The sequence below is a fragment of the Orcinus orca genome, chromosome 3, assembly GCF_937001465.1.
Source record: "Orcinus orca chromosome 3, mOrcOrc1.1, whole genome shotgun sequence".
Taxonomy (NCBI): Eukaryota; Metazoa; Chordata; class Mammalia; order Artiodactyla; family Delphinidae; genus Orcinus; species Orcinus orca.
In genome coordinates this window covers 84,978,065-85,004,472 of record NC_064561.1, presented here as the reverse complement: position 1 = coordinate 85,004,472, position 26,408 = coordinate 84,978,065, and the positions used below count along the sequence as shown (strand labels likewise).

Below are 26,408 nucleotides of genomic sequence, written 5' to 3'. Positions count from 1 at the left end.
CAGATCTTCTGCTCCTTGCATTTGCGTCACTTGCTTCATCCTTAGTATTTCCTCTTTTTTATTTCTACCCACTTTGCTAAAGGCTATGTGACAGTTCCACCAGAGAACAGATTTTTGGATTAATTAATTTTTATAACTCTATTACATTTCTTTTTTCACTTTTATTCACATTTGCTCTAATCTGTATTATTTCTTCCTCTTGAATTTGTGCTTACTTTGCTCTTTCTCTAGTTTCTTAACGTGGAAGCTTAAATTACTGATTTAGACCTTTCTTTTTTCCTAATATAAGCATTTAATGCTATAAATATCCCTCTAAGCACTGCTTTAGCTACATCTTATAAATATGATATATTTTATTTTCTTTGAGTTTAAAATGTTTTAAATTTCCCTTGAAATTTCACCTTTAACCTATGGTTTAATTAGAAGTACGTTGTTTAATTTCTGAACAATTGGGGGTTTCCAGGTATCTTTTCATTAGTTTTCTTTATGATCCATATGCATACTCTTTATGATTTTTATTCTGTTAACTTTATTATTTGTCTAGAGTATGGCTTATCTTGGTGAATATTTCATGTGCACCTGAAAACAATATTATTATTTTGGGATCAGTGTCCTATAAATGTTATTTAGGTCCAACTGATTGATGGTGTTGTTCAGGTGATTTACATCTTTACTGACTTTCTACCTACTTGTTTTATTGTTGACTAAGAGACGTGTGTTGGAATCTCCAACTGTAAATGTCAATTTTCCTATTCCAGCCTTAAGGAAAAAAATACTCTGATTCTACATTTATGTACACTAGCACTCACCTCTCTGCAATTCACTGATTTTAGCCATGTTAAATTTTAAAGCATTTTATTGTAAGAAGGCCAGAACATGAAAGTTTTTGTATGTTTCAGGGGAGGGAAGATTTGTTGTCACAGTCCTTGTCAGGAAGGCAACACCAAAGTCATGAGCATAATTTTACAAACAGCTTCCTTATTTTATACTAACATGATTTTACAGTAAATATTCTTATTTTATAGCATTCATTCATAGAGAGGAAAAAATTTTAGTTCTGATATAGTTTTTAACTTGTGTCTTGGTCTGTCTATATTTCTGACAAAATAATGATGTTAAATACAATAGTGGTAGTTGTATAAAAATATGGTAGAACATATTTGTTTTCTCTTGAGAGTTTAAAAAAAATAATAATTTAAGGTTTTTACCAGAAAAAATTTTTTGAATTTTCTGGTTGCTGCATTCTAAAAGTATTTCAATAATATTTAATTTGTGATGAGAATAAAAAGCAATTTATTTTTAGTTGGCTAATACTATGTTTCCATTTAAATTTCAACACTAAAACTTGACAATATTATTTAATTTTAACTTGAAATATCCAAAATAAAATATCCTTTGTCTTTTTTTTTTTTTTAACTTTTCAGTCAGATTTTTTTCACTTTGGAAGGTTACTATTAGTTGATGTGTATGTAATATTTGTAGCATCAGGTTTTTTTAGGGTATCTTCTTTCATTTACAACCCTTTGTTAAACCTTCCATTGTGTAAAATGTCATCCTAAAAATGGGGAAATGTGTCTATATTTGCTTATCCATTTTTATTTTGTAATAGTAAATTCATTTGCATATTACTATATTTGTAGTCATGAGATTTATAATATTCACATAGAAAGTTTAGGATCTAACTGAAATATTGTCAAGCAAAACCTGATTGCATTTCTGCCCTTTTGGTATCTTCCTCCAAACAGAAGGAAGGAAAGGGAGGTGGAGAAGGAGAAAAGGAAAACAGTTCTGTTTCATCAGAGTTCTTGATGGAACCCTTGAGGATTTAGAGCCAAGGGAAATTGCCTTGCTTAAAATGATTTCAGATTCCTCCCAAGCTATTTGATTTCAACTACTTTGCTACTGTTTTATGTCATTTGTGGTATTCTTTGATTGGATTCATGTTCTGTATCAAAATATGTTAATAAATTAAACCTCTGGAATAAAAATGAGGCAAGTAGCAGTGTCATGGAGAGAAGACTGATTAGTTTGCCATAGGAAGGGTGGTTAGTGAAAGATGACCAAAGAGGAAATAAGGCTATTATATAGAGCTCTGTACATTTGAAGCTGTCTGACCATCAGAATAGAGCAGAACAAACTAATTTGTGTAACTTCTTAGAGCTTGCACAGTTCTTCCATATACATTATTACCTCAATTATATACATTATTACCTCAATTGATCTTACAACAATGATCTCATATGAAAACATTCATGTGTGCACATGCATGTGTGTACATGTGTGTGTAGTAATACTAGTAGTGTCTTCATTTTCCAAATTTAGAAAGGGGTTAGAAAGATTAAGTAGCCAGTTAATATTTGTACGAGAGTTTTAAAGCTAGAGAGTTTGGGGACTAGAACTGTGACATTTCCAGACAATTATTGCCAGAATTTCAAGGGCTTCTCAATTCAAAACATCTGTTATATGCAGAGCAATCAGCTAAGCACTATGGAAAAAAGGAAGGAAATAGAACACAGTTATATTAAACAGCTACAGGATGAGAGGAAGCAAATTAATATTTGTTAACATCTACCAGTTGCCTGACTTGTTAGATGCTTTATACACGTTAGCTTTCTCAGGGAAGATGATGATAATCTCATTTAACAGATGAGACAACGGGCCCAGAAAGGTAAAATATACCGATGGTCATAGGTAGTCAGTAGGAAATGTCAGATCCAAGTTCTAAACCCAGGTCTCTGCCTACAAAATGAAAGTTTAGGACAAAAGGATGGAATAAGTTCCATATGTGTAAGACTGCATTTTGGAAACCATGGTGTTGTAGGGATTTTAAGAGTTCATTGAATACAGAAAAGTCTCCCATTCTCTTATAAATGTGGACTCTAAGCCATATTTTGCTTTGTTTGCCACAGTTCTTCTGATCCAGCTGAATAGACTGTTTCTTATTATATCTCTGAATGTTTTTAATAAATACAAATATGAATGTGTTGGTTTATATCATTAGGTAAAACCTGGAATTGAATTTAAGTCCAGTTAATGATAAAAGTATCCTACTAGCATTCTACCTGTACTAGTTCATTTAGCGTCAGTTTGTTTTAAGGCAACATTTCAAAGGAATGAACATGGTGTGTAAGAGAGCTTTTTCATTTTTAGACCCTTGTTTATATTTACATGTACATTCTCAAAATTCTTTTCAAAATTGAACACCAAATACTTTGTGTTCACAGTAAATACCCATATGCCAAAATAAAATGTGTCCATTAAAAAGTGAGGTGTTTTCCTTTTTTAATTTAATTTATTTGAAATGGAAGAAACTGGAGGTGTATGAAAACCACAGTTTCCTGAGAATTTTCCAAGGCAAACCCTGTGTCAACTTCAAGTAATGAAAGCTGTGGTTTCCTTCATATCCCCCAGTATTGTGAAGATTGTTTCATGCATGTGTAAAAACTATTTGTTAATAGCGATTACTTAGCCTTTTAAGCTTCAAAATAATTTTATTTAAATTTAAGAAGTATGGCTGTATTTGAATTCTTTTATAAACCTCCACATTTTCAGTCTCTCCTATGAAGTTTATCACATTCTACCTTGGGTTAGTTATTTGTGCATTTGTTGTAACCTTTTAAATTAGTGCAAGATCATGAACCTCAAAAGATGGTGTTTGTGTCCTTATGTGTAAGACTGTGCCTTCACATAATGCATATTTATGTAAATATAAATATCTGTAAATATAAAGAGGGAGAAACTAAGTGAGGAAGGAAGATGGACAGGAAAGAAGTAAGGAAGGATAAAGAATTTTTTTACGCTGGCCTCTCATTGCTGTGGCCTCTCCCATTGCGGAGCACAGGCTCCGGACGTGCAGGCTCAGCGGCCATGGCTCACGGGCCCAGCCGCTCCATGGCATGTGGGATCTTCCTGGACCGGGGCACGAACCCATGTCCCCTGCATCGGCAGGCGGACTCTAACCACTGTGCCACCAGGGAAGCCCAAGGATAAAGAATTTGAAGTCCCTCATGATAGGGACTGTTGTACTGACTCTTGTGAGTTCCTACACTTAAGCTCAGTGGCTTAAGCAAAATGTAGACATCTCGCATTGCAGCAGAGACCCAAAACACTGCCAGCGGTAAAAACCTGAGCCCTCTTGATTAACAAGCCTCTTTTCTTATGTTTATATTTAATTTCTTTACAAAAAGATTTGAGGGAGGCTTGGAGTTGGGTCACAAAATGAGGGAAAGTTATCTTGAATAGTTTAGAAGAAAACTTGTTGAGAATACTAGACTGAATTCAGAAACCTGACTTTGAATTCTAGCTTGTTCCTAACTGGCTAAGTGGTCTTGAAATCAAGTCAATACTGTTAGTCTAATTGTTAGATAAAATCTTTGGTCTATATTCCCTTTACCTCTAACCTCTTGTTAAAATTTGAACTTAAAAAATTAAATGAATGATTTCTAATTGCTTTCTTAAGAATAAAATTAAAGAAAGGTTTAAAGTGTTAAATTTGACAAATTTTTATTAGAGAAATTTAAACATTTATTTAAATGATTGCTGTAATTTATAAAATTTGGTATTTTTAACTAAAACTTTTTCCAAATCAAACATTTTAAGAACTACAGGCATACCTCAGAGATAACGGGGGCTCAATTTCAGACCACCTCAGTAAATCAAATAACCGCAATAAAGCAAGTGACAAATTTTTGGTTTCTCAGTGCATATAAAAGTTATGTTTACGCTGTACTGTAGACTATTAAGTGTGCAATAGCATTATGTCTAAAAAAATATACGTACCTTAATTTAAAAATACTTCATTGCCAAGAAGTGCTAACCATCATGAGTCTTCAGCAAGTTGTATTCTTTTTGCTGCTGGAGGGTTTTGCCTTGAAGTTGATGGCTGCTGACTGATCAGGGTGGTGGTTGCTGAAGTTTGGGTGGCTGTGGTGATTTCTTAAAATAAGACAACAGTGAAGTGTGCTGCATCGATTGCCTCTTCCTTTCAGAAACAATTTCTCTGTAGCAGGCAGTGCTGTTTGATAGCATTTTACCCACAATAGAACTTCTTTCAAAATTGGTGTCAGTCCTCTCAAACACTGCTGCTGTTTTATCAACTAAGTTTATATAATATTCTAAGTCCTTTGTGGTCATTTCAGCAGTCTTCACAGCATCTGCACCAGGAGTAGATTCCATCTCAGGAACCACTTTCTTTGCTCATCCATAAGAAGCAATCCCCATATATTCAACTTTTATCATGAGATTGCAACAATTCAGTCACATCTTCACTTCCAATTCTAGTTCTCTTGGTGGTTTCACCACATCTGCAGTTACTTCCTTCACTGAAGTCTTGAACCTCTCAAAGTCATTCATGAGGGTTAGAATCAACTTCTTCCAAACTCCTGTTACTGCTGCTATTTTGACCTTTTCCCATGAATCATGAATGTTTTTAATGGCATGTAGAATGGTGAATCCTTTCCAGAAGGTTTTCAACTTACTTTGCCTAGTTCCATAGGAGGAATCGCTAGCTATGGCAACTATAGCCTTATGAAGTGTATTTCTTAAAGAAGACTTGAAAGGTGAAACGACTCTTCGATCCATGGGGCTGCAGAATGTGTGTTGTGATAGGAGGCATGAGAACAACATGAATCTCGTCATACCCCTCCATCAGAGCCCTGATGACCAGGTGCATTGTCAATGAGCAGTAATATTTTGAAAGGAATCTTTTTCTCTGAGCAGTAAGTCTCAACAATGAGCTTAAAATATTCAATTCATTAAGCCCTGTAATAAACAGATGGGCTGTCTCCAGACTTTACTGTTCCATTTAGAGAGCCTGGGCAGAGTAGATTTAGCATAATTCTCAAGGGCCCTAGGATTTTCGGAGTGGTAAATGAACACTGGTTTTAGCTGCGTTGGCTTCTAACAAGAGTTGTCAGCCTGTCCTTTGAAAACAGGCATTAACTTCTCCTTTCTAGGTATAAAAGGCATCTTCTTCCGAAAAAGGCTGTTTCTACGTTGAAAATCTGTTGTTTAGTGTGGCCACCTGCATTGTTTATCTTAGCCAAATCTTCTGGATAATATGCTACAGCTTCTACATCAGCACTTGCTTCTTTACCTTGCACTTTGATGTTGTGGAGACAGCTTCTGTCCTTAAACCTCATGAACCAAACTCTGCTAGCTTTCCTTCTGCAGCTTCCTCACCTCTTTCAGCCTTCAAAGAGCTGAAGAGAGTTAGGGTCTTGCTCTGGATTAGGTTTTGGTTTAAGGAAATGTTGTGGCTTGGTTTAATCTTCTATCTAGACCACTAAAGCTTTCTGTGTTATCAGCAGTGAGGCTGTTTTGCTTTCTAATCATTTGTGTGTTCACTGGAGTAGCCCTTTTAGTTTCCTTCAAGAACTTTTCCTTTGCATTTACATCTTGGCTAACTGTCTGGGGCAAAAGGCCTAGCATTCAGCCTGTCTTGGCTTTCAGCATACCTTCCCCACTAAGCTTAGTCCTTTCTAGCTTTTGATTTAAAGTTAGAGACATGTGACTCTTCCATTCACATGAATACTTACAGGCCATTGTAGGGTTATTAACTGGCCTAATTTCAATATTGTTTCGTCTCAGAGAATAGGAAGGCCCAAAGAGAGAGAGAGACAGGGGAACATCTCAGTGTTCAGTGGAGCAGTCAGAACATCAGTTGTTTGTTTTCTTATATTAGCATGGTTTTTGGCATCCCAAACAATTACAGTAGTAACATCAAAGATCAGTGGTCACAGATTGCCATAACAAATATAATAATAATGAAAAAGTTGAAATATTGCAGGAATTACCAAAATGTGATACAGAGACATAAAGTGAGCAAATGCTATTGGAAGAATGGTGCCAATAGACTTGATAGACACAGGGTTGCTACAAACGTTCATTTTGTAAAAAAAAACATAATATCTGTGAAGTGCAATAAAACAAAGCACAATAAAACAAGGTATGCATGTACATGTATAACATCTTTTATTCATCTTAAAGAATGAAAATTTAAACCCTGAGTATTTATAAAGCATATTACTAATGTGTATGTCATTAACAGTTTTTCCATTTGCACTGTTTTTTCCCCATTAGAATATTTTTTCTACTCCCCAAATCATGAGCTACTCAGATTTGCAAGTCAGTAACAGACCATCAAGAACAGATATGAATTAATTAAATACAGCTAGCAAATAATTAATTAATTAATTATATCTGCAGTGACCTTGTTTCCAAGTAGGATCACATTCTCAGTTTCTGGTTGGATATAAAATTCGGGGAGGATACCATGTGACCCAGGACAGAAGGTAATTAGGCAGCAAGTCATCCTGGCACAGGATTTGCACCAGGTCTAATTTAAAGGAGTTGTTCTCTGAGGGACTCTACCTAGATAAGTTCTCCAAACAATAGATTTCAAACTGTTATCATCTTGCTTTTACTTAGGTACTCATAAGTGTTTATTACTGGGAAGGAAAAGGCCTTATTGGGCTGTTAACAATGAAGGGTAAAGATGTTTAAAGCTGATAACTCTACTTTCACACACTAGTGAAATTTTTACTTGCTTCATGGAATATTTATTGAATGCCAACTATTATCAGTTATTGTCCTAGGCACTAGGTCTACAGGAATGTGGAAGACATAAGTCCCTGCCTCACAGATATGAAAATATCTGCACTGGCGTGCTGTGTTGAGTGATGTGAAGTAAATAGTGATGGAAAGTGTTTTAGTTCAGATAACATTTGAGCAGAGACCTGAATACAATGAGATGATCAGCCCGTGTGTATTTGGGAGTAGAGTATTCCAAGTAGAGAAGAGCTTGCAAAGGAAGAGCCTAAGCATCAGAAGGCAGTAAAGCTTTAAAAAGAACAGATAGGGAAATAGCATGATCTGGTTTTGTTTAAAAGCTTGCTGTGACTGCTATATGGAAATTGACTGTGAGAGAACAAGAGGCAATGGAGAATGACCAGGTGTGAGCTTATTACATTGGTCCAGGTGAGAGGTATTGGTGATTTGGTCAAAGGTAATAAGTAGAAATGGTGTAAGTGACTGGTTCTGGATAGATTTTGCAGATGAAACCACAGGATTTGCTGAAGGATTTATTGTGAGCTGTGAAGAAAGGAGAAATGTAATGGAAGAATCATTTGAGTTTTAGGCCTGAGCAACCAGAAAAATTAAAATTACCTACAATAAGATGGGAAAGACTATAGTAGAAGTAGGTTTAAGAAGAAAGTCACAGCATTCTCTTTTAACATGTCAAGTAGGTGGTTGGATATGTGAGTCTGGAACTCAAGTTAGAGCTTGAGGTAGAAATTTGGAAGTTTTCAGCCTACAGGTGATACTTAAAGCAGTTAGTCTGAATTATGAATTTTCTAAATGTATAAATACTAATGTATGTATGTGTATATATATATGTATATATATATATATATATATAGGTATATAGTCCCATTCAGTCATCATCAAACATCTATAAAGTGTTGGCTATAAGCCAGGCACTGGTGGAAGGTTGTGAGAATACAGTAATGTACTAGTCATTCCAAATAAAAATATATAGCATTTGATAATTTTTAGGTCTCTAGTAAATGGAACTTCAAGCATTATAGTAGTCATGGATTATATCACCCAGCTTAGTACTAATATGTTACTTGATTCTTTCATATTATTTTAGTCTTCTTAACTAGATCTTTTAAACTCTTTGAATACAGGAGCTATATTACTTTTTTTTTTAATATCACACACGATGCCTACCACAATTCTGGGAAGATATTAAGTACCCAAAGAATATTTATTCATTGATTACATGATAATTTTAACTGTTAAGAACAGTAGTATTTTTGTCACTGTGTTATCTTTAGCATGGATTACAGGTGAGTTGTCTAAGTAGAATATTAACAGATTCCTGTTCCCTAACTCTTAACTTTTAAAAATTACAATGGATTGCATTTTATTCACTTCTTAGTAGTGTTACATAGTTTTTATTCGCATGTGCTTGTTATTTCAATTTGCAGCCTGATTCTACTGCAACTGAAAGAGCAGTTGCCAGACTAGCAGTGCACCCTCTTCTGAAGAAAAAAATAGATGTGCTAAAAGGTATGAATTAAATGACTTTTAAGCCGTTTATGGTACATGATTTGAATAAACAGCCATTCATTTATTTACTTTTAGGGTGCTTTTCTCCTTTTGAGGATCTTTTGTATTATAAATGTCTCTTTCAAATATTTCCAAATGTGGGAAGCTACCTGAAAATATGGAAGTTATCTGATGTCTGAAAAAATTTTTTATTTTTTCTAAATTCCTATTTCCTAAATTTCTAAAATATATATTCATGATAATATTGAATACAATTGATTTTCTAAATATTGGTATAATTCATATTATTACTTATGATGTTGCCACTTAGTCACATAATTTCTATTTATGTATGTACATTTTAAAATGTATTGAAAGGGGCTTCCCTGGTGGCGCAGTGGTTGAGAGTCCACCTGCCGATGCAGGGGACACGGGTTCGTGCCCCGGTCCGGGAGGATCCCACATGCCGCGGAGCGGCCGGGCCCGTGGGCCATGGCCACTGAACCTGCGCGTCTGGAGCCTGTGCTCCTCAACGGGAGAGGCCACAACAGTGAGAGGCCCGCGTACCATGAAAAAAATGTATTAAAAGAATTAAATGTTTCTGTCACAGATTAGAAGATACTTATTTTTATGTCTGAAAGCACAATTTATGGTATTTACAGTTGTATTAATACATTATTATTACAGAAATTAAAGTTGTCATTTTAGTCTTTTTATTTGTATTTAGTGAAGTTTTTACTGTTCTTCTTAACATCCATACATGAAGGAATAAATTTTCTTTTAATTTTAGATATTTAAAATGGATACCTCTGAGCATTTTGTATATGTTTGGTTTTGTAAAAGTCAATAGATTTTTTTGTAAATTCATACCCATTATATATATGTAATGTAAATTCCAATCATTCTCTTAAGTATTTCCAAATAATTTAAGAAATACTGTACTAAAACAGTAACGTTTTGTAATACTGTACTAAAACAGTAACGTTTTGTATTATTTGTTTCAATGCTGAAACAAGTCATATCCTGTTTCTCTTGCAGCTGCTGTCAAAGCCTTTAAAGATGCAAGACAAAATGTTGTTGAAGTTAAGTCATCAAAGAATGCTTCAGAAGAAAATCATTCCAAGGACACTATGTGTTCAAATGACGATGCCAGTAAGTTACAGCATGAAGGAACTATTATCAGTGAGCAAGAAGAGAAAGAAGCCAAAATATTGGCAAAGAAACCAATAAATAATTCAAAAGAAAAAATAGCCAAGATGGAGCATGGACCCAAAACAGTGGACATTCCAAATTCTCTATCAAAGCCTTCTGAAAAAGATTCTGCAGTACCCTCTGAACCCCAGAAGACACCTACTGACCCCAAAATGAAAACATTTAGTCAAACCAAAAAAGAGAAAGAGTCCAGTAGCTCACTTGGTGTTAACAGTGATGGAGAAGAATTACATGAAGAAGAGAAGGAATATTTTGATGATAGCACAGAAGAAAGGTTTTACCAACAGTCTTCCATGTCTGAGGATAGTGATAGTGGTGATGACTTCTTCATTGGGAAAGTCAAACGGACACGGAAGAAGGAAAGTAGTTGTCATTTTTCAGTTAAGGAACAAAACCCCCCCAAAAAATTGTTGCCTGAAGAAGATATACTTGAAACCCATCAGGATATGAGAAGTGATAAAAACAAGCCACGTACAGAAGCAAGGAGGTTTGAATCAGTGTTTTTCCATTCTTTATCTGGATCTAAAAGCTCTGGAAGGTAAGGGTATTTTTTCATCCTGAAAGAATTATTAGTTCTTAATTTTTCGAAAGATATGAAATAACCACACATCCTAACATTGAGATACTATCTCACATACATAATTCTAGTTTGTACAATACATCCTGTGTTTAGACTTGGCCCTCTCCAACTTTATATTGGATAATATATACAAATACACATATGATAATGCTACATTTTTCCAACCTCATCAGAAAATGAGACAATATAGATAAATTTGTCTAATTTAATTGTCTAGCTAATTTAAGTTTATTCCTTTGATTATCAAAGTTTTGAAACTTTGAGTTAGCTTTTGGTGAAAACTTTTGAAAATTTCTTACATATCTCACTTTTTAAACAGAACTTTCTGAAAAGAATGTGTTTTTTTTTTTTTTTTTCTCTTGTTGACCCAGGGCATTATTGTAAAACTCAATTGTTTTATGTTTTTCTGTTTCAGTAGATAAGGCTGCTTGCCCTAACACTGAGTTTCTCCAGACTGCTTTATATTTGGTGATGCTGTCATCCTTATCCCTTCTGTTAATCACTACTTTTCACAGCTGTTTTGTTATAAATCAATAAGTTTAATTTCATTTGTAATTCTAATCTGGTAGGGGATATCTTCACATTATAGAATAAAAATCATGAATAGCTATTTTCTTCAGTAAACTTTTTCTATAATTTATAGGTCAGGCATAATTTTTAGTAGAATAGAAAAATGTGATGTTGAAATTTTCCAAAAAAGTCAGAGTATGGAAAAGACACACAAACCATCTTTGGAGCCTTGAAAATTATTACATTATTTCATATATCTCCCAACTGTGCCTAAAAAAGCTACAGTTTTTCCCTCACTTGAAAATTAAGCACCACTATCCCTTCCCTCTCCCAAAAAAATGTTAATCTTAGTTATATGTGATTGTTATATGTGACTCATTCCCCCTGTAAGATTTTTGAAATTCTTTGTCTAGATAGTTCTCAAAGGTACAAGGTAACCAAGACAGGATATTTTATGGCCAGAAATCCCTATACAGGTCGTGAGAGGAAAATTCCTACATTTTTCTATAGTAATATTGGGGTCTAACAAACCTTTGATGTAGCTAAAACATGGGGTTTTCATAATTTTTTTATTCATTTCTGGGGGGGTAAAGGAGTATGATAGTTTTATTTAATGAGTTTTATCAACATTTTTATTATGTTATCTTCTTAAAGTCAGAGGATTTGTTTATCTTTTAAATGTCCTAATGGTGTTTTTCTTCTTTTAGAAATTACAGAGAACAGGCTCCAAGAAGCAAAACCCCAGGTATGTATTAATGACTGCCTGACTTCCATATGCAGTTGAGCAATGCTTTGCCAAAGAGGAAAGATGAAAAATTCTGGTTGCTTAGTAGCCTGAATCAATTATGTACCCACAGAAATGGAAATAGAGCATCTTATAATTATCAGAATAATTTTTAAATTTAAATTTTTTTTTTTTACCCTCTATGTCCTGCCAATAGGAAATATGTTAGATAAAAGTTATCAGGAAATATTGGGTCTATTTAATTTATCTTGAACTAATCAACATATTCTTTAAGTAAATTGCTATGTAAGTTCCATCTTAGTCAACGCCATGCCATTAAACATTCAGTAATAAGTATGTTACTTCCAGGGTTAAGAGTGAAACCAGATTTTCAGATTAATTTGTAACAAATCAATTTAATATACTTGGGTGGTCTGACTTCTCTACATAATCCCAAACTCTCAAACTGATTTAAAATAATAAAAATTTATTTCTTACATTACAGTCTACTATGAATCAGCACAGGGGCTGTGTTTCACATAGTCATTCAAGGATCAGGCTCCTTCCATCTTTTGCCTCCTTTCTACTCCTGTTCCCAGGTATTCTCCATTTGACCAACAAAAGGGAATAGAGTACATGGAGAATTTTGTAAGAAGTTTTCATGGGCCAGGCCTGAAAGTGTTAAGGATCAGTTCTGCTCACATTTCATTAGCCAGAATTTAGTTACATGACCCCATCCTAGGCAAAAGGGAGCTAAGAAATGCAGTCTAACTATGCGGCTAGGTGGAAAAAGAAAGTGGAATTTCTTGAACACATAACTGTCTGCTGCTGACCATCCTTTTGATCATCAGATGGTAATTTCACTGGTAATTTTCTCTGGTAATTTCTCAACACACAGAGCACACTATGTGCTTCCTTCCTGAGAAAGCCAACCCAAAGTCCCATCCAGTCATTGTATCCAATTGAAAGCCTAGAATCCCTGAGTAATGATGCAGTGCTTTCCATCAGATCTCATGATGTGACTGCTCAAAATTTGGTGACCTGTGCACTAAAAAGACAGACTGCCTGCCCACAACTCAGACCGGATATTTAGTGGCAGAGCAGGAACAAGGTAACCACAATAAAAACTCTCAGTCAGTTTAGGGAAACATGGGAGGTGTGCAACATGTCTACTACCTGAGCAAAGATTGTGAAGAATCTATGAGGAATTTTCTTATCTACTGTTCTCCATGGTCTCTGACTGTGTTCTTGGGAGGGTCTTTGTTCCGTGGCCACAGCTGAAGTAGACAGTTAGTATGATCTTCTTGGGAGTTGCCCCAAGTGATTAGTAAAAATATATGATCGTGAAGATGGTTTAAAGTCTTAACAGTCAGGTTTTTTCCAGCCTAGGTTTGTGATTTCTTTCACAATAAAAATTCCCTCCAAAACTTCCTGGATTTCTGACCTCTTTATTTCCAGTCAGTCCATCAATGAGCTAGCCACCACACCAAAAATTCTTTCCTAGAGCTATTTTTCAAACTTGCCTTATTTATGTTAGTGGGTCGTTCCCCACCCCCTCCCTCCGCCAATCACTGTCCCAATCATTCAGTGTCTGTTGCATTCAGATTCTCAGGTTTGGTTGAGATGGCCATACCTTTACTCTTATCTCTGCTCCAGAGCTAAATCTCTTTGGACCTTTACTGCTTAAAATCTTTCTCAGTGTTATCTCTTACTGTTAGGAGTCCAAAGGCTTTTCTAAACCTTAAGGTCCCAGATATCTGAACCCTCTCTTCCCTTTTGATTCTGCTTGTGAGCTGGCCGGTTCTTTCCTGAACTTTTCTCTTTTTTTGTGTAATACTTTGCCAAAGAGCCATCGGTACACTAATCTTTTTATTCTTTCCAGCCACTTACCCTTGTGCTGCAATTCCATAGGCATGTAGCCTACTTCCCAAGTTTTCACTGGCAACAGTTCTATCTTTTCCTTAACATATACATAGGATGCTCACTTTTCAGCCTCAGGTATCCGTTTCCTTACTACCCTCCACTGAACTGCAAAGCCCATGCCAAATTTTTATGTTATTTTAATGGCTGTATTAAAATACTAGGTTTGACAAATACATGGCCTTATATTCACAAATACAGAATAACTAGAAATTTAAGACACTCCCACATTTTCCCGATGAGGAAACCCAAGTAAAACATGTTTTTGTTTTTAGTTTATAAATTTATAATACTTAATTTATTCATTTGTTTGCTCATGCAAATATGCTTTACATAATTATGTAAAATATATATCAGTTTATAAATAGTGCCTTATTCAAATGTTAGTTTACATGAAACAGTTTCATTTAACATTTAAATTCATCACTCTTTATCACTAGAGGCATTCTTTGAGTATTATAGATTTCTAGAGCACATGTGATTTGTACAAGTATGGGACATTTTGAATCTGTGTGCAGTGATGTTTTGGAAATGTTATCCCAACTGTACACTTGCTTGTATAACATTATGACATTTGCTTTTTTAAGATCTTTAAAAGGCTTCTGACAATGATGGCTAACTTGCAGTGGAGAAATTATACACCCCTAGTACTGATTAATAAATCTGTATTAAATTTTTTGCCTCTCTTTTTCTTTCTGATTCTATAAATATGCATTGATTCAGTCTTTTCAGGCTAGCAAGTCTCCCAGTACTTTGTTCAAAATAATATAATTGAAGTTTCTCATAATAAAAGAGGTTGTAAGGACTAGAATACAAGTTGCCACCCTCATATCTGGTGGATAACTTTATGGTTAAAAAAGAACTTAGTCTTAAATTTGAGCAGATACGGCAGTTTACCTTGCAATCATAACTTTTTGTTCAATAACAAGGGAGTGGAATCAGTTAACAGCCCTTTAAAAAGCTCACCCATCAACACTGTTGGATTCAATATTTTAGTTAAAACATGTGAATTTTCTGGCTACATTGCTCCACACACAGGTGTCATATGATAATGAATCATATTCCTTTCAAAATACAAAATGTCCTTCCTTTTTAAATTTTTTTGCCTTATATGTTGTCTGGACTGAGGTATTCCATTTAAGTAAAACTAAATTTCTTCCTTAAACACTGATTTGAGAAGATAAAATGTATTTGTTTTCTATGCTATTTATGTATAGACTTAGTTTTCATTAATTTTGCTTTCTCCTCCAGATTTTCAGCAAATTGAACCTCAGATCAATAATCAGTTTAATAAGAGTGCACGAAGAGGACCTGAAAATACAAAACAGAAATCACAGCTGCCTCTTCATCCTTCATGGGAAGCAAGCCGGAGGCGAAAAGAACAGCAATCCAAAATTGCTGTGTTTCAGGGGAAAAAAATTACCTTTGAGGATTGATTAGTACTATTTTTTTGTGAACTTCTCTATCGAAAATTTGTTTTTCTTTTTTTAACCTTTTTTTTTTAACCAGCCCATTATTTAAATATGTATTTGAATAAGTCTCTTTGAATGGGTTATAGAAATGAGTTTGGTTTTGTCTTTTTTTTTTTAAGTGTGTTCAAGTTATGTTTAAGCTTCCACAAATAAAGTGCATACTTAAATTAATTTTAAATATGTCAAGACTATTCCCTCTATAAAAGAATATTGAGATATTGGCTGTCCCAGATTTTCTCATTTGTGCTAATCATGAAGTATATTTCACTAGTTTAGCTCTGTTTCTTTACTTTTAAAATAATAATGGAAAAATATGAGGAAATTGTAGCTATCTAAAATAGATCATTTTTGCTGAAAATTGCTCTTAGCAAAACTAAGGTGGTAACTTTTATTATGGGTATACAGATAATAAGTTATATAAGTAAATATTAACTTTTGTTATAGTTTTAATTATTTGTAATTTTTTAGTTTTTAACTGTTTTAAAACAGGTTCCCAGGAAAATTTTGGATTTCTGAATTATGCTTCACTTAGTTGAACAACATTCATGTTTAAATGTAGCAACACAACCAAAAATGCATTTTGTATTTTACTGCATGTAAAATTTCTGTCAAATCAAGAATGTGTAATATCTTGACCATGTGTTCTTATTTTTTTTTCAGGCAGGGCTTTATTGGGGTCCCTGCAGCAGCAGGGGGCAGTGAGAACCAACAACAGGTTTCCTTGCTTGCTCTCTCCCATGTGTTCTTATAGAAACAGTTTTTGAGGAATCATAGATTGGAATTTGTAAGAACAAATTCTGAAGGAGATGTGATTGAAGGAGGATTTGTACTGATAGCTGAGCAGAGGTTATGAGATAACTCACTGAAGAAGGGACTGTTTTATACTTCATAGTACTGTTATTTAAAAGGAAAACAGGATTTTAAAAATCCCTTCAAATATTTCACTTTTTGCTGCTCTGAGAAATTAAGGTTCTTGGTTAACTAAGTAACACTAACTAAATTCTGTTTTCTATGCATTGGTGCTGTTAATGACAGAAAAACTTCTGGTTAACAGGCATTCAGAAGCTCTGGAAAGTCATTTTTATCTTTTTCAAGAGCTTAAGAATTTAGATAACTAGAGCAATAGAATTCAAGAGATCATAGAGAAAGAAAATTATTTTTGCTGTATTAAATGCAAAATTTGTTTTTTTCTCCTTTTTTAAATTTTTATTTTTACATAATTCCAATTATGTCAAATTGAAATTAATTTCAATTGAAATTTTAATTATAAAGAATTACTACAGGAAAAGTTAAAAAATAATGTCTCTATCCCTACCCAGATTTAGCCAAACTGTGAGGTTGAGAGCACTGTCTGTCAGCCCAAGACATCTAACCCCAACTTCAAGGAATTACGGTTTGCCTACAAAGTTAGAAGAAAGAACCCATACAAGACCACTCTCAACTTCTGACACCTGCTGCAGGTTTGGAGATTGCAGGGGAGGGTTCGCCAAATACACTCAGGTTCAAAAATTTGCTTGCAGAACTCACTGAAACCTATTATATTCCCAGTTATAGTTTATTACAGGGAAAGGGTACAGATTATAACCAGCCAAAGGAAGAGGATGCTTAGGGCAAAGTCTGTGAGGGTTCTAAAAGCAAAGTTTCTATTGTCCTCAGGTTGCATTACCATCGTGGCATCAATATGCACAGAGTATTGGCAATCAGAGAAACTCACTTGAGCTTTAGTGTCCTGAATTTTTATTGTGGCTTCGATATGAAGACGTGATCAGTTGACTGCCAGCGTGATTGTTGCAGATGGATTAAGAATACCGAAGTCCCCATCCTAAATTACATGGTAGGTCTTTTTTAGTGCAGCCAGCTCCTGCCCTAAACAAAGACACTTCTATCAGGTATGACATAGAGTGTATCCACGAAGCTGAAGCCAAAGGCACTTTCTCTCTTTGGGCAAGGCCAGGTCCTTTACTACACAATATCCTTCACCCAAATTTCCCAAATATTAACATTTTCCTGTATTTACTTTATCCTTGCCTGTCATCCTCCCTTCTCTCCTCTCCTTTTTTCCTTCCTTTTCCCCTTTCTCTTCTTCCTTTTATCTTTCTTCCTTTCTCTCTTGTCTCTTTTCTTCACTTCATCCCTCTCTCCCTCTCTACCTACTCTCTACCTCTCACCCTTTTATCATTTCCATCTTTGTTCTCTCTCCCCTTTATATTCTCTTTAAAAACAAAGTCATTCTCTATTCTTTTGTATTACCACACTCCAATTATCAAATATTCAGATTTTGCCAATTTCCCAGGGTCTTTTTACAGCAACAGAAAGTGCAACATCATGCCTTACATACAGTTGTCAACATTACATTCACTTGTCATCTCTCTTTGGTTGAGAACAGTACCTCAGTCAGAGGATTTCATGACATTGACATTTTTCAAAAGTACAGATCTATTTTGCAGTGTCCCTTTATTTGGGTTTGTCTAATATTTCCATTATCAAATTCAAGCTCTGCACTTTTGGCAGGAGTGTTAGAGAAGGAATGTTGTATTTGTCCTAGTGCATCATATCTGGAGTTAGGTGACGATGTTGATATGGCTGGCCCACTACTGGTAGTATTAACTTTGCTTACTTGTTTCAAGTGGTATCTATAAGGTTTCTCCACTGCAAAGTTACTGTTTTTCTGTTTATAATTAATAATTATCTTGTGAGGAGATACTTTGAGGCTATGTTTAATTCTGTCCTGAAACTTTCATGCACTAGTTTTAACATTCATTCATAATTCTCACCTGAAACAACTATTGCTATAGTAACTGTAAATGATGATTTTTTTTTATTTCATCTTTTTTCTACACTTTTTAGATGGCTTTTTAGAATAAGGAAGAGTCTTCCATTTTCTCCTGTTTATTGAGTTTTTAAATGTATTTCAGTATTATCTCATGGAGACCTCCTTTTTCTACTTTTCTATTTATTTTTTATTAATAAGGTATTTTTTACTACTTCATTTTATCTATTATTGGCTTATGAAGTTTACTGTAGTGTACATGTTTAATTTATCACAGTGTGACCTCAGGTAGTATTTATACCACTTTACATATGGTCCAAGTACCTTACTACAGTACACTTCAGTTTTTCCCCCCAGCTTTTGTGCTATTGTTTATATACTTTTTGCTTCTACATTTAACCATATAGTACATTGTTATTGATTTTGCTGTAATATTCCACTTGTCTTTGTATCATGTCCATGTTTTTCTCTGCTTCCTGGAACATACAGAACATTCATAGCTGTTTTAATGATCTTGTCTGGAGCAGTTCCCAACTTGGGACAGTTTTTACCCACAAAGTATATTTGGCAATCTCTAGAGATATTTTCAGTGTCACAGCTGGGGAGAAGGATGTTGCATCTAGTGGATATAGGCCAGAGATGCTGCTCAATATTCTACAATATATACAACAAAGAATTCTCGTGCCCAGAATTTCAGTAGTACTAAGGTTGTGAAATCTTGGTCTAGGACTCATTTGGCGCCACTACTGAGGCATTACAATTCTAAGAACTCTGCCTAATTCTTTGTTAGGAAATTTTTCTATTGTGTCTGGTGAGAACACAAACTGTACCTGGACCTGTGTTAGCTCCTAGGATGTTTCCACTAACTCTTTTCTAGTGACTTTTTCCCCCTGGCCTTGTTAGATTCTTTATATACATTGCACAGATCAGTATAATACAGTTGACTTGAGGGGACCATTGTACAGAGCACTTTTACCTCTTCTGTGCATCTCCTTCTCTATTTTTTTTTTTTTTTTTGGTGGTACATGGGCCTCTCACTGCCGTGGCTTCTCCCGTTGCAGAACACAGGCTCTGGACGTGCAGCCTCAGCGGCCATGGCTCACGGGCCCAGCTGCTCTGCGGCATGTGGGATCTTCCCGGACCAGGGCATGAACCCGCGTCCCCTGCATTGGCAGGCGGACTCTCAACCACTGCGCCACCATGGAAGCCCTCCCCTCTATTATTTTACCTCACAAATTCTAGTCACATTAACCTATCTAAACTTTGAACTGTCTCTTCAGAAAGGCCATTGGGCTATTTTGGATTTCCTTCCCCCTGCACTGTAATTTGGAAACTCCTCAAACAGTAAACTGGTGTACTTATAGCACTCAACTCATTTGAGTTCTTTCTCTCAGGTATTAATATCCTGTACTGCTTTTTGTCCATTGTCTGAAACCTTTGTTTCATCCACTTTGTCCAGTTTTCTAGTTGTTTAATATAGAAGAACAAATCTAATCCCTGTTATCTTATAGTGATGGGAAATACAAGTTCTTTATTTTCATGCTCAAATTATCCTTAATTTGGTTAGTGGAAGCCCCCTCAAGCTGTCTCCTCTGTCCTTTTGGCATGTAAATCCTTTCTGTAATAGTGAGGAAGGTGGTTTCTTACTTTCCACAATATATTTACTTATTTTCTCAACCCCAGAGTACGCAGAAGTTAACTTCAGAGTTGCTGACTGATGCCTTTGCAAAATACAAGTCTACTAACCAAACTTTAATTTATGTTTAGAGTTCTTTTTTCTTTAGCCTGAGGGCATATGGTCTCAAAACTAAGTTTGCAAGTTACCTGGGATAATGTCAGCAAAAATGGCTGAGTAAGAACATCCAGAAATTCTTTTTCTCCATTAAAAACAATGAGAAAACTGTCCATATTGTCAGAATCAGTGTTTTCAGAACTGTGGAATTAACCAAAAGTTTACAGCAATCCAGGGAATGTTATTTATTAAAAATGGCTGAATCTTGGTAAGAACAGTATCTTTGTGACATGCTAACTTGTCCTATTTTCATCCCCCACTCCCCAAATCCATGGTGTCTTGAAAATCAACAACCCACAGTAATGATGAAAACCTGCAGCCTGGCAGACACTGGAGGGGCCAGAACAGGGTTGGAGCTTATTCAAAGACACATTCCCCCGAGAATTATCACTATTTGGCCAGTATGGTAGTTCACTGGAAGACCCCATGGCAATTCTGTCTTTATCTAACTTGACTAAGAGCTTTCCCAGTGTGAAAAGCATTTTTCCTCAGATCACTTTTGGAAATCAATTAGAGGCAATTGTTAACATCACAGCTGCCTGAGGCAGTGAATAACAGTTGGGGAAAACAAGAAGTTAATCAAATTAAAAGGAAATCTGGAAACTTCAGTATCTTTAGGGAATTTGATAAGTTTTGACAAATTTCCTGGAATTAAGGAAAAGTCACATGAATGACAGGGCTATGTGCATGTTCAGGAAAGTGCCGAGAAGGCCCTAAACTCTCACTTCTGGTTGACTTTGGGGGCTCTGCATAAGCAGGAAGTGAAGGCTGATGTGGAATTGTCAACTTCCTGGCCAAGTGTTGAAGCTGTACCTCAACACACATACAGACTCTCAGCAAAATGAGAGAAGTATCAATTGCAAGCATTAAGGAAATCTTTGTCCAGTTATTAGTGTACCACTAAGCTAATGAAGCAGAGACTTTAGTAGCCATATACAGCAAAGAATACAGACTTCACAAAAATAGTTCAAAAAAGTCACTAGACAACAACAAAAAATAGCAACAACAACAAGCCCTGAGGAGAAGAGAATATCTGATTTTGGAGTTGCAACATTATATTATTTAAAATGTCTAGTTTTCAACAGAATGTTGTAAGACATACACAGAAATAAATTGTGGCTCATATACAGGGTGGGGAAGCAATCAATAGAAACTGTCCCAAGCAGGTCCAAAGTTTGGATATATTTGACAAAAACTTTAAATAAGCTATTTTAAATGTGTTCAAAGAACAAAAGGAAGCCATATCTAAAAAACTAAGAGAAAGTTTGAGAACAGTGTCTCATCAAATCGAGAATATCAGTAATGAGATAAAAATTATAAAGAAGAAAGAAAAAGAAGTTTAGGAGTTGAAAAGTACATTACTGTGAAACAAAACTTTCAACAGATGGGTTCAACAGTACATTTGAGCAGACAGAAGAAAGATTGGGTAAACCTAACAATTGATCAATTGAGATTATCCAGTTAGAGGGAAAAAAAATAACGAAAATTTCAAAGACTTGTGGGGATACCATCAAATGTACCAACATAGGCATAATGGGAGTCTCATATGACCCCATATTTCCAATCATAGCTGTATACCTGCAAGACAATTGAAAACTTGTTAAAAAAAAAAAAACCTGAATATGAATTTCATAGGAGCATTATCCATAATAGGTAAAAAGAAGAAAGAACCCAAATATCCATCAACTGATGACTAGATAAATAAAAGTGGTATGTACATGCAATGGAATATTATTCAGCCATAAAAAGGAATGAAGTATTGATACATATTGTGATATGGATGAACTTTGAAAACATCATGCTAAGAAAGAAGCCAAACACAAAACAGGGTTCCATTTATATGAAATGTCTAGAATATGTAAATCCATTGAGATCAAAAGCAGGTTAGTGATTGCTGAGGGCTGGGGGAAGGAGGAATAGTGAATGACTGCTAATGGCTGTGGCATTTCTTTTAGGATTGAATGTGTTCTGGAATTGGATTGTAGTTTGGTTGCACAACTTTGTGAATACAAAAATCCACTGAATTGTGCACTTTATAAGGATGCACATTATTGTATGTGAATTGTATCTGTTTTTTAAATAATAATAATAAAAAGTTACCTGGGTTAGTGTTTCTTTTTTTTTCCCCTCTCCTTCCATATAGTACTTCATTTGAAATGCATTTTAATTCATATATTTATGATGATATTTAATTTGAAGCATTTTTTTCTCCATCCTTGGTAATTTGATTTATTTTTTCTTTATGTATGTGAAACGTTAACATTGTTCCATATGTTAGAGCAGCACAAAACAGTATACTCAGAGAAGTGGCAACTCTGCCCTTCCAATTGTTTCTTTCCTTTCCACCCCAATCCCACCCACCCCATGTAGATAGTCAATGTCATTTGTCCTTGGTGTATTCTTCCTGTGTTGCTATTTGCACAGATTAACAAACAGGTATATAGTCTTATTTCCCCTTCTTTCTTACATAAAAATTGACATTTCCTAGATACTTTTATGATCTTTGCTTTCTTCATTTAAAAATGTATTCTGAAAATCACTACAAATCTGTCAATAGAGATCTTTCTTGTTTAAACTAAAACGAATGAATATAACAAAACACAGATAAAGACACAGATAAAGAGAACAAGCTAGTAGTTACCAGAAGGGAGAGGCTTGAGGGGAGGGAATTAAGAGGTACAAACTACTAGGTATAAAAAAGTTATAGGATGTAATATACAGCATAAGGAATATAGCCAATTTTATAACTTTATATGGAGTATAATCTATAAAAATATCAACTCACTATGTTGTACACCTGAAACTAATGTTATAAGTCAACTGTGCTTCAATTAAAAAAAAAAAAATGTGTGTGAGAGGGACTGCACCCGCTATTGCTGGCTTCGAAGATAGAGAAAAAGGATCACAAGCCAAGGAATGCAGGTGGCCTCTAGAAGCCTTCAGTTTACATCCAGTAAGAAAATAGGTATCTCAGGCCTACCCCTTCAAGAAACTGAATTCTGCCAACAACCTGAACAACCCACAAAAAGGATCCTCCCAGAGAGCCTCTAGAGAGGAGCACAGCCCTGCTGACACCCCGATTTTAGCCCAGTGAGACCCGTGTCAGAACTACGTGGGTCTAAACTACAGAACTATTAGATAATAAATTTTTGTTGTTTAAGCCATTACAGAATATAAATAAATAAAAAATGACATTGTACCTCATTGCGTAGGTCTATCAATTTATTCAACCACTCATCTATGTAGGAGCCTATAGATTATTTTTCATATTTTACAGCTACAAACAGTGTTTCAAACAAAATATGAACCAGCGGTATGTATTTTCATATTGTTGGAGGTATGCCTTTGGGGTCAGTTCCTAGAGGTAACACTGTTATGTCAGAAGGTAAATATATGTAGTTAAAAATTGCCAGATATTTTTTCCATCTGCATTCCCTTCCAATTTTTAATTGCATTAATTTAACTTCATTGGAACGTACAACATGTAACATTGAACATTATTATATAACATTATTCTACCCTTATCCCCACCTTAGTTTTAGCCTTAGATTTGCAGGTAAGTATATTAAAGCTAAATTGCTGAAGTTTTCTCAGTTATGTTTTGTTTGGATGAAGTTCATTTTCTAGTACATTCCTCAAAAAAGGACTCATGGAAGGAATTATTTGAGCTCTTGATATTTAAATATTTTTTCTGTAGTTTTCATACTTTAAAATTTTTTCTGTGGTTTTCATACTTAAACATTATGACTGGATCTTGGTATTGTGGCTTTCTGAACAGAGATCCTGCCCCTCTTCCTTGTGGCAGCTAAACTTTCATTGCATCCGTGGTGAATCTTGTTTGAGAGAGTTTCTTGCTCCTTCCCAAGTTAGGAGATCTAGGTGAAGGATAGCTTCTTGACCTTTCCCAGGGATACAGAGTTGTTTTTGTTTTTTGTTTTCCCTTTTACACTTCCAAGCCACAGTGAGTCTTTATACCTGTGTCCTGGCTAATTGTTTGATGACCTTACCGTGGCTTAAGGCTTTTTTCTTAGTAGGGAAGAAGGATCCCAGTGGGTATTTGTGTCCTTCCTGTAACAGTAACCTCCTCTTTCAGGCCTGCACCATCAAGGAAAGTTTTCTCTTATCTTTGTTCTGTCCGCCATCTTTCACCTGAGTGCCCAGTGTAGGCCCATGGAACTCCCATACCCTTTTGAGTACTTGACATCCCTAAATAATTCTACTATATTTTCCTCTAGTACTTGTATAGGTTTATGTTTACCTTTAGGCCTTAATCTTTCTGGAATTTACCCCAGTTGGCAAACTGCTTAATCAAACCAGTTAGTTACAATGAATCTGCATTTCTCAGCCTCTCCTGAAGTTAGGTCGGGATCATGTGACAAGAATTACTTACTGGAATATGGGTGAAAATTATGTAAACCACTTCCAGGTCTGGCCCATGAAATCCTCTTCTCTCCTCCACCATTCTTTTGTCCCTCGGCTGGGTGTCAATTCCCAGGGAGACAGTAGAGGACCCTGTTTTCAAGATGAAGAAAGAACCATCAATGTGGGAACGTCAATAACTGTGAAAACCATAGTTATCTACCTTTTCCTCCACTTAAGCCAACTGGACTTAAGTTATCATCAAACAAGCATCTATTGTGTAAAACCACTGAGAATTTGGGCTTTTTGTTTGTTGATAGTACAAGGTATTACTCTGATGCAGAAATTGTTGCTAGAAGAAGGATGCTACTGTAACAAAAATCCAAAATTCTTGGCATTGGTCCACCATACAGTCAAGATGGAAACTGATATCCAGGGCTATAAAACTGGAGATTTCTGCATGCAGTAACAGAACAATTTTTTAAATGGTCATTTACAATTACTTGGAAGGTGGACCACATGCTTACTGACATAGTACGGAGAGAGGCTGAAGAATGTTGGTAGTGAATGTTGATTGTTACTATCTGCATTTATCAAGGTGATACAAAAAACAAGAAATGGATGTAGCAAAAACTTGTTAGTTTGAAAGCAGGAAAAAAAAAAGTAAAAGGATGAAAAATCCATGGCTTCTAGCCCCAAATAATAAGAGATTATGGACAAATGCCCACTAAGACTTTTGGCTCCACACAGTTCTAAGTAAGGATGTGGCATTTCCTCCTAAACATGATGACTTTAAGCTATGTTGGCAAGTGAGGGAAAAAATAAGGCAGGCGTGAGAATTATATTTAGGAAAGAACTTTGGGGGTGCTGTCAGCATATGTGACTGAATAGATACCTTTCCCTCAAAAACAGTAGTCTGCTTTTTTGTAATGCTGAAGAAATTGCAGACTGGATTTCAATAGCCTTCAAATGTTCTATTACTAGTATTTTAGGGCTCCCAAACTTGCTCAGGAAAGAGATGAGTTGCAAAACCTGTGAAGGCCCCCAGTGAGGGCAAGATCCCCATCATTTGTATCAAATGCAATAATGGACCAAAAAACCTCCAAAAAGGTAGATCCAGAGCTTTTAAGAATATTGAATAAGTAGTTCCTTCCAGATAGAAAAACTGAAATCAGGAAAATGTCCCACTGCCAGATAAGAGGGACCTCAAAACACCTGCCAGAAGGAAGTCATAACTGCTGTAGACTATCGCCTTCTGTGTGTCTCCCATGTTCCCTTTACCAGATGGCAGTTTTTATTACAAATGTCCTGTCCATGCTTCACCACGATAAATTGGGCCTGCTGGCAGTAGAGAGATTTCTATAACATCTGTTGCTGGTGCAAGTGTCACTGGAACCTCAAGTGTCCATATCCAGAACTGGTGGAAAGAACCGTGCATTATTCAGAGATCCTGGACATTGAGCTGTTTGTAATAACTGGATGGAATTTTGGCTTGTCTCACTTAGGGAAGGAGGGAATGTGCTCTATGTGATAGGGCACCTGGTAACCAGAAGGACATACTATGTTAGAAATTGGCTAAAAAGTGTTCGCTTAATCTATTTCTTCTTTTACTTTGGTAACCGAATATGGGTAAAAGTGATTACATGATTTTCACATGCCACACAGAACTTTCCAGGCAATCTCCACATTTCTTTTCTTTGTTTTCCAGCTAGATGTTAACATCTTGGGCAACCTTGCAAGATAGATTTTGAAGATGGTGAAATTTCTGTCAGCCAGGGTTCCTGCGTGGTGGCATGGAACAGATCCCCACAACCCTACCAAGCCACCTGTTGAACTTCACATGAGTAAGAAATAAGTATTTGGTTATGTCACTGAGATTTAGGGTGTTATCTGTTACTGCAGCTAAGAATTATTCTAATAAGTGTATGATATGTTGTTGGGATCTAACTCTTCTAATTTTTCTGAAATGAATATGGTTTTAATGCTATTTTTGAGTAGTTGGGTCATCCCTTCTG

General features: G+C 35.5%; 1 protein-coding gene across 3 annotated transcripts in view; it reads left to right on the top strand.

Moving 5' to 3' along the window:
* The window catches only part of SRFBP1 (serum response factor binding protein 1), a 60,208-nt gene extending 38,074 nt beyond the window's left edge, over positions 1-22,134 (top strand). For 2 of the 3 annotated variants that reach the window (XM_049707637.1, XM_033423735.2), the window contains exons 5-10: positions 8,994-9,075; positions 10,093-10,804; positions 12,064-12,101; positions 15,252-16,932; positions 17,129-17,306; positions 19,304-22,134. In XM_049707637.1, the coding sequence (XP_049563594.1) occupies positions 8,994-9,075; positions 10,093-10,804; positions 12,064-12,101; positions 15,252-15,436 (1,017 nt within the window). In that variant the 3' untranslated portion in view covers positions 15,437-16,932; positions 17,129-17,306; positions 19,304-22,134. The remainder of the gene's footprint in view (positions 1-8,993; positions 9,076-10,092; positions 10,805-12,063; positions 12,102-15,251; positions 16,933-17,128; positions 17,307-19,303) is intronic. The other variant, XM_049707638.1, reaches the window with a different exon arrangement.
* Positions 22,135-26,408: the final 4,274 nt, after the last annotated feature.